This window comes from Octodon degus, unplaced genomic scaffold (genome assembly GCF_000260255.1).
Source record: "Octodon degus isolate 3935 unplaced genomic scaffold, OctDeg1.0 scaffold00019, whole genome shotgun sequence".
NCBI lineage: Eukaryota > Metazoa > Chordata > Mammalia > Rodentia > Octodontidae > Octodon > Octodon degus.
Genome location: NW_004524595.1, coordinates 3959403 through 3972940, shown reverse-complemented (window position 1 = coordinate 3972940; position 13538 = coordinate 3959403). Strand labels below are relative to the sequence as shown.

Below are 13538 nucleotides of genomic sequence, written 5' to 3'. Positions count from 1 at the left end.
GGATTATTGCCTTAACCATCTTGTGCATATAAATGTATGGTTTTGCCCCTGTCATTTTTCCTAGCTTTTCCCCTTGTCCTCTCTTCATTATTTAATTCTTAAGTTCTCACTTTCCTTTTAATTGTGTTATAACTTTCTATTTTATTTCTTCCTTTGGTTTCTTACACTTGGAACTATATGATATTTACACATGTGGGTCTGGTTTATTTCACTTATGGGTGTACCTTCATGTGGCATCCACTTATATATGAAGACTTTGAATTTATTATTCTTTATAGATGAGTAATACTCCATTGTATAAAAATACCCTATCTTTTTCATCCATTCCTCAGGTGATGAGCATTTTGGTTGCTTCCAAGATTTGGCTGTCACAAATTGTGCTGCTATAAGCAGGTGCACAAATATCACTGTAATATGATGTTTTCAGCTCTTCTGGGAAGATTCTTAGTAGGGGAATAGCTGGGTTGAATGGAATTTCCAGTCCTAGTTTTTATAAGGAGTCTCCACACTGATTTCCATAATGGTTGCACCAGTTTATGTTGCCAACAACAGTGGAGAAGTGTTTTTTTTCCCCACAGCCTCTCCAACATTTGTTGTTGTGTGATTTCTTTATGATAGCCATTCTTTCTGGGGTGAGATGGTATCTCATTGTTGTTTTAATTTGCATTTCATGGATGTCTAGTGATGTGGTGCATTTTTTCATATATTTATTCACTTCTAGAATTTTGTCCTCTGAGAAGTGTGTGTTCATCTCAGATGCCCATTTCTGGATTGGGTATTTAAATTTTGGGGCCCTAATGTTTTTTAATTCTTTATAAATTCTAGAGAGCAGACCTTTATCTCAGTGCTTATGATTTAAGATTTTTTTCCCAATTTGTAGGTTGTATTTTTACTTTGTTGGTAATTTCTTTTGATGTGCCAAAACTTCTCAATAAGATGAGATCCCAGTTGTTAATTCTTTCAAATATTATCTGTATGATTTGATTTTTGTTCATGAAGTGTTTGCCTACCCCTATGTCTTCAAGAGTTCCTCCCACTTACTCTTCCAGAAGATTTAGTGTTTCCGTTTTAATGTTTAGATTTTCTTTTATTTAGAGCTTCCTATCAATGCTCCTTTTTAAATTTTAGTTTTTATTAGTTCACATTTGCCATGTAAAGCCATATCTCTAGTCTTCATCATGGTGAATTGTGTACCTAACACATGCCAACTCTTCACTTCCTCTTGCCTTCCCCCTCCTCTCCCTACTCTCCATCTCTTGGTTGCCTCATAGTATTTTTTTTTTTTTTTTTTTTTTTTTTTTTTTTTTTTTTTTTTTTTTTGCAGTAATGGGGATTGAACTCCGGACCTTGCACTTGCCAGACAAGCACTTATTTTACTGAGCTATCTCCCCAGCCCCTTAATGTTTAGATCTTTAATCCATTTTGACTTTAGCTTAGTACATGGTGATAGACCTGGATCAAGTTTTAGTTTTCAGCATGTAGAGAGCCAGTTTTTCCAGCACCATTTGTTAAAGAGGTTATCAGATTACCCTTTTTAGATTGGGTCCGGTTAATACTTCGAATTGGGGGACCTGCTTTTTAAATTTTCTTTATATGTTCTAGGTAGAAGTCCTTTGCCCGAGGGAGAGGGAAAAATTCGTCCCAATTTGTGGGTTTTCATTTGTACTCTGTTGGTGATGTCTTTTGACATTCAGAAACTTTTCAAAAAGATGAGATTCCAGTTGTTGATTCTTTGAGGTATTTCCTGTGTGGTTTGTTTTTTGTTCATGAACTCTCTACATACCCCTGTGTCTTCAAGATTTCTATCTACTTTCTCCTCCAGTAGATTTAGTGTTTGTATTTTAATATTTAGATCTTTGATCCATTTTAACTTTACTTTAGTGCATGCTGATAGACGTGGATGTAACTTTCGCCTTTGGCATGTGAAAAACAAGTTTTTCTAACACCATTTATTAAAGAGGCTATCTTTATTCTAGTGAAAATATTTGGACCCCTTGCCAAGGATAAGGTGACTGTTTATAGTTGTGTGTGCATCTTCTAATCTGTTCCACTGATACTCAGGTCCCTTTTTTTTTTTTTTTTTTTTTTTTTGCCAGTACTATGCTGATTTAATCACAGTGGCTTTGTAGTATAATTTCGTGTCAGGGACTGTGTTGCCTCCTACCTTGCCTTTGTTGCCTAGGATTGCTTTTGCTATTCTAGGTCTCTTCTGCTTCTAGATGAATTTTAGGAATGTTTTCCATAGATCTGTGAGGTATACTAAAGGTATTTAGGGATTATTTTACGAATAATCTAATCTGAAGCTTAAAAATGACTTACTTTGATTTTACTCTAACTGATACATACATTGAAAAGTCAAGTTAATACTTTTATGCAGATCTTTGCTGCTTCTAGTAGAAAAGTTTGTTTGTAAAATCTTTTTCTATATCAGCAGTTCATTGGCAAGCCTATATAGTCATTTATACATTTGTTCATCAAATATTTATTGTGGCATATTTTTAGGGTAGATACCAGGCTTCATACTGGGAATAGAAAAATAAAGGGAGCACAGTCACTTCTCTTAAGGAGCCTAATCAAATAAGTATTACTAAGTAAACAACATTAAAGCACAAAAGATACACAGAAATATTATCATATTAAGATATAGATATTAGTGCAAGAACCTGAAAGAATAATTAGAATCTGAAAGGTACTATAGATTTAGTAAAATGGAAAGAAACTGAATATAAGGAAGAAACAATTGAAATGAGGGAAAGGAGAAAAGATAGGAAAAAATGAAGAAGAAAAATCATTGAAGTATATACACAGAATAGTTAAGATGATTGTACTACTAATTTCTATCAGTTTTGTGAAGGTAGCAGTTAATGTTTAAAATTTGTGCTTTGACCAATTTTATGTGATAACATCTGTAGTGTGAGCAGCTACATTGAAGACAGCAGTGTGCAACGTAACAACCACTGTTGAATACTTTTCATCTTGTTTTTTAAAGTTGCGTATTATTTCTAATGTCTTATCTGTTAGTTTTATAATCTTTAAAATAAATTTGAAAAATAAAAAGCACAAGGAAAAACACTAAGGTTTATTGAAATGAAGAGTTACTGTTTAATTGTTTGGTCAATCTTGCATGCCTCTATCTTGTAAATACGAGCAGCAAATTTGATAACAATGTGCAATATAACAACCATTATCAATTTTCTATACTTGTTTTGAAATTCTCTACCATTTTTATTGTTTTTTGTTGCTTTGGTTTTGGCTTTTTTCTTCTTTAGAATATTTCTTTTTAGGAAAGATATAGCTATAGATGTGAAATATTGCACAGGGGACACCATTACATCAGATGATAGATCTCACAAGAGAATTTGGATCTGAATTGGGTTTTAAGGAACAGGTTCCATTGGAGTCTTGGGGTCAAGACAGGGTACAGAGGTATGAGAAGGCATTGAGGATTGGATGGCAGAATAAAGACATAATGCAACAATGGCATGCAGCATAAGAACTTGTACAGTTAAGAGTAAGGGAATGTGGCAGCGCAGTGACAAAATTATGTTGGCGACTTGTAGATAGTGAAGCTGTCTGCAGCATGGTCTTCGGAGACATGCAGTAGTGTTCCGTGTTGGCCATGGCCAATTACCTGATTAGTGGGGGCACATCCTACATCCTGGACGATGGACTTACAACACAGCAGCTCTTCAACTGTGGGGATGGCCTCATCTACAACGATTTTCTCATTCTCCCTGGGTACATGGACTTCACTGCAGACCAGGTGGATCTGACTTCAGCTCTGACTAAGAAGATCACTCTCAAGACCCCACTGGTTTCCTCCCCCATGGATACAGTCACAGCAGCAGGGATGGCCATTGCAGTGGCGCTCACAGGTGGTGTTGGTTTCATCCACCACAACTGTACACCTGAATTCCAAGCTATTGAAGTTTGTAAAGTAAAGAAATATGAACAGGGATTCATCACAGACCCTGTGGTTCTCAGTCCCAAGGATCGAGTGTGAGATGTTTTTGAGGCTAAGGCTCAGCATGGCTTCTGTGAAATTCCCATCACAGATACAGGCCAGATGGGGAGCCACTTGGTGTGGGCATCATGTCCTCGAGGGATCTTGATTTTCTCAAGGAAGAGGAGCATGACCGGTTTCTAGAAGAGATCGTGACAAAGAGGGAAGACTTGGTGGTAGCCCCTGCTGGCATCAGACTAAAAGTAGCAAATAAAATTTTGCAGCACCGCAAGAGGGGAAAGTTGCCCATTTTAAATGAAGATGATGAGCTGGTGGCCATCATTGTCCAGACAGACCTGAAGAAGAACACGGATTACCCACTGGCCTCCAAAGATGCCAAGAAACAGCTGCTGTGTGGGGCAGCCATTGGCACTCACGAGGATGACAAATATAGGCTGGACTTGTTGGCCCAGTCTGGTATAGATGTTGTGGTTTTGGACTCTTCCCAGGGCAACTCCATCTTACAGATCAATATGATCAAGTACATCAAAGAAAAATACCCTAATCTCCAAGTAATTGGAGGCAATGTGGTCACTGCAGCTCAGGCCAAGAACCTCATCGACACAGGTGTGGATCCCCTTTGGGTGGGCATGGGAAGTGGCTCCATCTGCATTACCCAGGAAGTGTTGACCTGTGGGAGGCCCCAAGCGACAGCAGTGTACAAGGAAGGTATCAGAGTATGTAAGGCGCTGTGGTGTTCCTGTCATTGCTGATGGAGGAATTCAAAACGTGGGTCACATTGCCAAAGCTTTGGCCCTGGGGGCCTTCACAGTCATGATGGGCTCCCTACTGGCTGCCACCACTGAAGCCCCAGGTGAATATTTCTTCTCTGATGGAATACGGCTAAAGAAATACCATGGCATGGGTTCTCTTGATGCCATGGACAAGCATCTTAGCAGCCAGAATCTTTACTTCAGTGAAGCTGACAAAATCAAAGTGGCCCAAGGGGTATCCGGAGCTGTTCAGGACAAGGGGTCTATCCACAAGTTTGTCCCTTACCTGATTGCTGGCATCCAGCACTCCTGCCAGGACATTGGTGCCAAGAGCTTGACCCAAGTCCAAGCCATGATGTACTCTGGGGAACTGAAGTTTGAGAAAAGAATATCCTCAGCCCAGGTGGAAGGTGGTGTCCACAGCCTTCACTCGTATGAGAAGCGGCTTTTCTGAAAAAGAATCTATCACACATCTTGGTTTTTCAATAAAAGTTTGGAAAAAAAAAAAAAACAGTAAGGGAATGTGAAGTTGAAAAGGTAGCTTTGGGGGAATTTGAGTGCTAAACCATTGTAGACAGGGGAAGTGCTTTTTCTTTTAATGTATTTAGTACAGGGTCTACAGGGTCTTACTACACAGATTGGACTCATAGATCCTCCAGTTTTCAGCCTCCCAAGCGCTGGGATTACAGGCCTGTGCCACCACATCCAGTCTCAGTGTGCCCCCGGAGCGGGGCTGGCAGGGCATGCCAGGGATTGAACCCTGGTCTCTTTGTCTGCCTAAGCAGGTGCTTTAATCCACTGAGCTATCGGCCAACCCTGGGAAGTACTTTTGTGGCTGGAGAAAGGCACTGTGTTTACCCTGCTTCTTGGAGTATCTTCCTCCTCCTTCTCCTAATCTTCCTTCTCCCCCCTTATTCCTATAGCCACTTTCAGAGAAATATGGCTCAAGCCTCTCTCTGCCTGTGTCTCTCTCTCTCTCTCTCTCTCTCTCTCTCTCTCTCTCTCTCTCTCTCTCTCCTCTGCCCCACTCCTCAGAGCTGTATGCTTCCTTTTAGTTTCTGCCAATATCATCAATCAAGAGATCACATATCACTTCAAGGGCAGAGTCTGTGGTGGCTCCATTTTCTGTTATAACATGTGTGACTTTGGCTGGTCTCCAGTTAATAAGGGTGTGGTGCCAGATGGCTGAAATAAGTTGGAAATAACAAAATTGTCTTATTGCTATGGGCACCAGACAGTGTGAGGCAAATGACCTGATGGTGAGTGGATGCAAAGGTGTTCCTGGCTTGTAGGACCCTTTTCCTTCTGTCATAATACAGAGAATCATCTAGGAAGAATCTTTAAATTCCATAGCTCAGGGCTACCTGGACAGGAGAGGACAAAGTATAGATTTGATAGTAGGAAGAAAGATCTGGTAATGTAAAATATAGCAGACCAAGAATCTAGAAGGATCAGGAGGTTTTAACGTTTGTCAGACACTTTCTTTATGCTTGGTTCTGTACTTAGATTTTTCACATACATTTGCAAAAGCTGTACAAGCCTGTTGCATTCCATAATGCCCATATTTGGCATATCATAAGGAAAAAACAAAAGCATGCAATGTCTTTGCAAAAAAATTTTTTTTTTTTTTTTGTAGCTGAAAGTTCACCATATTTGGGCAGTACTTAAGTTGCAGGAGAGTCTTGCAAAATATTTTGTGTGTATGCAGATAGCATCGGCTGTGGACTTTCTGCCTTTAGCCTGAACACTGCTTATACATTTTTATTCTTTGAATGAGGAGAAGCAGAGACTGCTAAGTGTCCGGAGGCCCAGGATGGTTTTTCATGCTGGTTTGTGTGAAGTAGCTCTGGAAACAGCCTTTTTTTTAAGCAAAACTTTCCTCTCAAGTGTAGAGGTGTGCAGCCCATCTTTATTGTATGAAGGCCCAGCACTCCATAGTCTGTAGTAAGCCATGTTCAGATGACTCATGTGTGAAATCTTTTTTTAAACAATGAGTTCTATAAAATATGATTTATTATAGTATCATTCATATTAGTCAGTTTAATAACTTACAAGAGAAAATTTTGCTTATAAGTGAAAGAAAACCAGCTTATGCATATGGGGCAAATTATTTGCTTTCTAAAGCCAGAAGTAGATTGAATAGCCAAACCACCAAAAGAACAAGACCCATGAAAACAGAGACTGGATGTTGCTAGAACAACATATACTGGCCTTTCTATTCTTGGCTTCTCTCTGTGACTTCACTTTATTCTCCTTCTCTATAGCCCAGCCTCTTCCATGTGTTGGAATATGGCTGCAGACAGTTTCTTCTGCCTTTGCAGGGAAATTGGCCTACCCTTCATCACAAATCTTGAAGAAAGAACTAACTAGTCTTGACCTAGATCAACCAGCTGATCCCAGGGGCTAGAAGCTGTTGGTTTTCACAAACTCTAGGAATCTGGACCTGGAAATAAGGTCTAGAAGAGACAGGGACTTCCAAGAGAATATGGGGAATCAGGCAGGCAGTATCACAGATGTCCACTGTATCAGCTCCTACTTTGTCTTCTACAAAACGGTATGTAAAGGATTTAGATAGAAATTTTATCTACCTTTTCTTTCTTTTTCTTTTTTTTTTTTTTTTTTTTGTGGGATCAGCGATTGAACTCAGGCCCTTACACTTGCCAGGGAAGTGCTTATTCTACTGAGCCATCTCCCTGGCCCAAAAGAAAGCCTTAACAGTAGTGGTTTTTTTGTTTCTTGTTTTTGTCCCCAGAACCGGGGATTGAACTCAGGCCCTTGTGTTTGCCAGGCAAGTGTTTATTCCACTGAGTCATCTCCCCGGCCTGCCTTTTCTTAAGTTACGATGACATACTAAGAATGTGATAAATGGTGTTCACATCTGTTCTGTGTGATTAATTAAAGCTCAGTTTTGTTTTCCTTTTTTTTTTTTTTTAGGGGAGGCAAGATTTTGGATAAAATTTGACACAAGTTTCATATAAATAGGTCTGCATGAAGTGTAGTAATTCAGAGGTATCCCAAGATGCAGTTCAATATGCTTTATAACACAACTACAAAATGGATGCTTTAAGTAAATCTTGAGGGTTCTTCCTATCACTAAAACTACAGTTGTGAAGAAAATAGAGGAAACCTCTCTCTACAGATTCTTTAACAGCTTTACTGAATAGAGAAATAGGCAGAGGCAAGAAAACATCATTGGTTGACTCCAAGGACCTTGGCTGTGCAGCAAGCTTCTTGTCTCCCAGTACCTCTTATGCCTAGAGAAAGGCTCCACTGCATGTTTTAGGAATATCATTGCCAATAAAATGATATTGGCATCAATAAAAGCTGGTGGGTTTCAAGGCTTTGTCTGTTAGCTGAAGTAATAGATGGCACAGTACTATTTGACCAACAGCATCTTCATCGTCATTATTTTAAAAGAGTTAGTATGTAAATAAACCTCTAAAGTTTATTTATATAACATGTGTTTCAATTTAGCTTTATAAACAGCAGCTATAACCAACATATTAAGGAAAAGTACAGCTCTGTAAGCAGATTCCTGCATAAATGAAAGCCGTGAAATGGTCTTTGTTTATGAAAATTAGCATGATGTAAATTTGTTTAAAAACTAACTCCATATTGTATCATGACATCTTGTAATAATGAACTCAAGATGTCATCACTTATGGGAGACATGGGCAGGTGGCATTGGCTCTGACCTAGTATCCTGAGCTCACCCAGTAAGAGCTGGCCATTTCAAGAACATTGCAATTATCCTTTTCTTACCTGACAATCAGTGCTTCTTATTTTCATTGAGTAGATTTAACCAACCATAGAATATATCCAGCCGTACATTATTGAATGAATGTTGATATTATAGCCTTAGAATTCCACTGTGCTCACTAGGGTATCTGGAGAAGCCACCCCTGAGTCTATGTGAAGATTTAGAAAATATACTTTACCTGGCAGAGGTGACCACTACAGCCTGTAGTCTTTATACCTTTATAGATTTTAAGTTTCTAAAAGTAGACAATAAAATACATAAACCATCTAACTGGAATACTTGTGGAGTGCCTTTTGCAAGTAAGGTCATCTGTCTTGGAGTACAAAGAAATATGTAGTGGTTGTTCATGGTCTTTTAGAGTAGTGATGATGTAAACCTTTTAGAGATGAGTGCCCAAACTGCAACCCAGCACCGACTTACTTATTGCTAAGTGTCAACACTGCAATTAAGCCTGAATAAGACAGTTTGTAGTTTAAAAAAAACCCCAAAACCTCATACATTAACATTTTTTATTTCAAAGAAAAATATAATAAAACTTGTGCATAGGTTTGCCACACTATCTTAGAGCACAGAGGATTTAGACATTAAATAGAGAACAAGTAAATACACAGTAACTCTGGTACCTGTCCTGCACATGGCTTCTCAAGTTCTTTAGATCTTTCTTTGCTGATTGATACTGAGTCTTTCTAAGCCCAGTAGCATGTAGGGGTAATGGAAGGGGTCATATGGCATTGTGATCAGGAGTCCAGATTCTGAATCAACATATTGGAGTCCAAAACCCATTTCCAGCCAGGCATAGCTGTGCAGGTCACGCAGTACTAACCTCACTTAGTGTATTTCAAAACTAAGATTCTGTTTCAACTATTTTTAGTTTTGCATACCTTGTCAAAAAATAAGCTATTGTTTTTGTATAACAAGATCTAATTTATGGCTACTGTAGGAACATTAGTTAATCTCTAGTCTAGTTTAATATCATTTAAATATTAACTAAATGGTACCAAACCAGAGACTTTGAGGGCCACCCCTCAGAGGAATGGCAAGGGAAGTGGTCAAGGATGTAGCTAGCTCATCAGCTGGAGTACAGAGAACTCACTGCTGTGGCTTCCATGCCCATGGACCATGAGCTCATCACTGATAAAATGCTCAGAGAGCAGGTACTCATGCCATTCTGTTTTTCACTTCTTTTCTAAGGATGTAAATGAAGATCCTGGTGAAGATGTAGCCCTTCTTTCTGTCAGTTTTGAGGACACTGAAGCCACCCAGGTGTACCCCAAGCTGTACTTGTCACCCCGAATTGAGCAGTAAGTATCAGCATCTTCATGTTATTAGCCTGGTGTTTCTACTTGCTAACTAATGTATTTCACTTTCTTTTGCCATACATGAACTTTATTAACTTTATTATCTTTTGTTTCCTAAAAATTCATCATAGTTGGAGTTTTGATTTGCAGATAGTATTTGCTACTGTGATCTTTTTGTGGATCTTACTTGTATACTTAATGGCCTGAATACTGTGGCCCTAAAATACTTGAGAGAGAAGTAGATAGACTAAGCCCCAAATTCTTAAGACTCCTCTCAGAGGTCCCCTAGGGTACAGGTGGCTTTATCCTGAAGACTGCTGGACAAATCTGACATCACTTTTTACATATTGGTAACTATTAGAGTTATTTGTGAAAAAATAAGTAACTTCTTTAAAATATTAAACAAAAACATATTCAGAAGTTACTAAAAGTAATATTAAAACCAGATAGTTTAAAAAGATGTTTAAACTATTTTTTGTTTAGATGGCTGTATGTAATTTTATGCAACATCCAGCTACACAGTAGAAGTAGTTTGATTGCACACTTGTGTTCCAATCAAGAAATTTTACTCATCAGTAATGAATTTTATAAGGACTAGCTTCCCAGTGTGCTTATTGTTGGCTAAATGCTTTTTAGTAGCTTTTTCTACTTCAAGGAAGGCTGAGGTTCATAAGCAGATTTGGTTGGGAACTTTTGACAGGACAAATTTTTCATCAGCAAAGAGAGTTTTTAAAGACTCTGACTGAAATATATTATTAAAGTTCTCTGTAAGTCAGTTAATCAAGGTTGGCTGATTTCAGTCTGTGAGTAGAGTGGTCGCCATCCAGCATTCTTATGCTGAGCCATTTTCACTCCCTCTGACCTTATTTGCTCTGTTATGAATCATAGGCATCCAAAACTGATACAATAAAGCTGCCTTTGCTTAACTGTGAGAGACTATGACTATCAGTATGCCACAGGAATTGTCTCATGCATTTACATGCCTCTAGGAGCACCTAGAAAAGGTTTTACAGTAGTAGGTGTTCATTGTACATCCTGTATTTGAATCAAAACTACTGGCCTCTGTTAGTAAGAGGCTGGACACAGCTGCTAGAGGTAGCAAGGTGAACTGTAATAAGCAAGGGTTCTCAAGTCAAGAACATCTGCTTTAAACCCAGATTCTGCCTCTCACCAGCTAATACTGTATTTAAGCTCTCTGAATCTGTATCTTCAGTTATACAGTAGAAATTATAACACTTATTTCATTGTGTTGTCTTGAGGATTCTATTAAATACTGTTAATAAAACATTAATTGTGGTGCCTGGCACTATAGCAAACATTCAAAAAATAGTAACTGGTAGTGTTACCATTATTACAGGTGTAGTTCATAGCAGAAGAATGAGTGAGTGAGTGGTTAGCAGGAACAAAATAGGGGCAGGAAAGACAGAAATGAGTAAATAATTGAGCAGATACTAGTTCTTTAGTAGTCACTCAGCATTTGAGAGGCTGAGTCTGGAGAATTTCAAGTTTGTGACTGACATGGAAAACTCTGCAAGATTATTTCAAAGTAAAATTTTTAAAAAGGGTTGGGAATGTAGCTCAGTGATACAGTGCCTTTTTCATATGTGGAGTCCTGGAGAAAGGCCCAGTATTGCCAGTGAACCAACAAAATGTTAATGAGGCGGTCTCAGGATGTGGAGAAAATGAACACAGTAGTGCCTTGGCTCATGAACTTAATTTGTTCTGTGATTTTGGAAAAAAAAAATCATATTTGTGGGGAAGATGGCCAAACTCATGTTTGTCACCTGATGCAGTTTGCAAACAAAAACAAAATTTTGCCAAATGCTCCTGTAATCCCAGGACTTGGAAGGCTGAAAACAGGAGGATCACTATGAGTCTGATCTGTGTAGTGAGACCCTGTAGATCCTGTCCTTAATACACTAAAAGAAAAATTGAAAAAATAAAACAAGACAAAAACAAATAAAAAACAATAACAAGACTCATTCCCTACCCTGCACAGCTTGCAATTTAGCAAAAGATTTTTAAAATGTGTATCACAAATGAAACCTATGTGGGTAAATCACAAGGTTAACATAAATTCAGATCTGGGGAAGGCTAGACTGATTATGTTAAGGAAAATGGCTGGCAGAGATGGTATCAAAACAAAGTCTTGGCAAATACCTATTTCAACACGAAGAAGTATTTGCCAGAATTTTGCCAAATGCTTCCATGTTATTTGTAGCCAAAGAGTTCTGTGACCTGAGGCACAAATGGACATTAGATAAGCCATAAGAAAAAAGTGCCAGCTCAGAAAACATTTACCCCATCAGTAAAATTATTGTTCTTTGCAGTTCTTGTACCTAGTTTGCACATAAAATATTTTCACTCTGAAAACCTAAGATACAGTGAGAAAAACTAGTAAGGAAGGGTGTATGTATGTATGTATGTATGTATGTATGTATGTATGTATTATGTTTGATTGCTTCAGGGTCTCACTCTGCAGCTCAGACTTGTAGTGATCCTCCTGCTGTCAGCCTCCCCAGCATCAGGATTACAGGCATAATCGGACTCTGGCCAGCTCAGCCCGTGGTGCTGGGGATCGAACCACACTTGCCTAAGCTTGCCTAAGCAGGTGTGTTAGTATGCTAGCTATCTCACCAGCCCCAGGAAGTATACATTGTAAATCACTTTTGTTAGTTGCAAAATCTAACTTTCAAAATCTCCTCCTCCTTTATGTTAAAAACTGGCTTCCTTATGTCTTTCCAGATGAGTGTTCTCTTAATGCTTTTCTTCATACAGTCTGTCCTTTGGCCAGACTTGCTTGCAGTGTTTTCAGCTCATCTCGGTCTACCTCTGTGCCTTTGCTATAGCTGTTCCTTCAGTGTGCAACAAACATCTTTCTCGAACCCCTCTTCCATTGAAATAGGTATTTGCAAAGACTTTGCTCCGATACCATCTCTGCCAGCCATTTTCCTTAACATAATTAGTCTAGCCTTCCCCAGATCTGAATTTATGTTAACTTTGCGATTTACCCACATAAGTTTCGTTTGTGATACATATTTTAAAAGTCTTTCGCTAAATTGTAAGCTGCACAGGATAGGGAATGAGTCTTGTCATTGTTTTTTGTTTTTGTCTTGTTTTGTTTTTTCAATTTTTTTTTTTTTTAGTGTATTAAGGACAGGGTCTACAGGGTCTCACTACACAGATCAGACTCATAGTGATCCTCTTGTTTTCAGCCTCCTAAGTCCTGGCATTACAGGCACACACCACCAGGCCCAGTCTGGATTGCTGTCTCAGTGTGCCACCGGGGGCGGAGCTGGCACAGCGCCCTGGAGATCGAACCCCATCTCTGCATCTGCCTAAGCAGTTGCTTTAATCCACTGAGCTATCTGTCCAGCCCTTGTTTTATTTTTGAGACAGGGTCTCGCTGTGTAGTCCAGACTGGTCTTGACTGTAGAGCAATATTCTTGTCTCAGCCTCCCAAGTGCTGGGATTACATTTATGTGCCATCACACTGGGCTCTTGTCATTGTTTTAGTGCCTCGTGCAAATACAGCATACAGTGACAATTGCCTAATTGGCAGTCTTATAGGTTAAAAAGTAATTCTCATGAAAAGTTGGAAAATACACTTAAAGGTCTTAGATGTTTCCTGGTTGCTACAAATTCACTTTGTATAACTGTATTTATACTACCAAAGTAAACATCCGAAAGTTCTGATATTGTTAAGTGGAAGTTTTCCAAATGAGGTTTTAGAGAAGAGTTTAGCTTGTGGCTTTGGAAGAGCT

At 38.8% G+C, this 13538-nt stretch overlaps 1 protein-coding gene and 1 pseudogene across 5 annotated transcripts in view; both read left to right on the top strand.

The window, feature by feature from the left end:
• Babam2 (BRISC and BRCA1 A complex member 2) overlaps positions 1-13538 on the top strand; it is a 506746-nt gene that overhangs the window by 297789 nt on the left and 195419 nt on the right. For all 4 annotated transcript variants that reach the window (XM_023711099.1, XM_023711100.1, XM_023711098.1 and 1 more), the window contains one exon: positions 9668-9777. In XM_023711099.1, the coding sequence (XP_023566867.1) occupies positions 9668-9777 (110 nt within the window). The remainder of the gene's footprint in view (positions 1-9667; positions 9778-13538) is intronic.
• LOC101591988 lies at positions 3620-5217 on the top strand (annotated as a pseudogene). Its single transcript, XR_192410.2, has one exon. The product of XR_192410.2 is annotated as an inosine-5'-monophosphate dehydrogenase 2 pseudogene (transcript).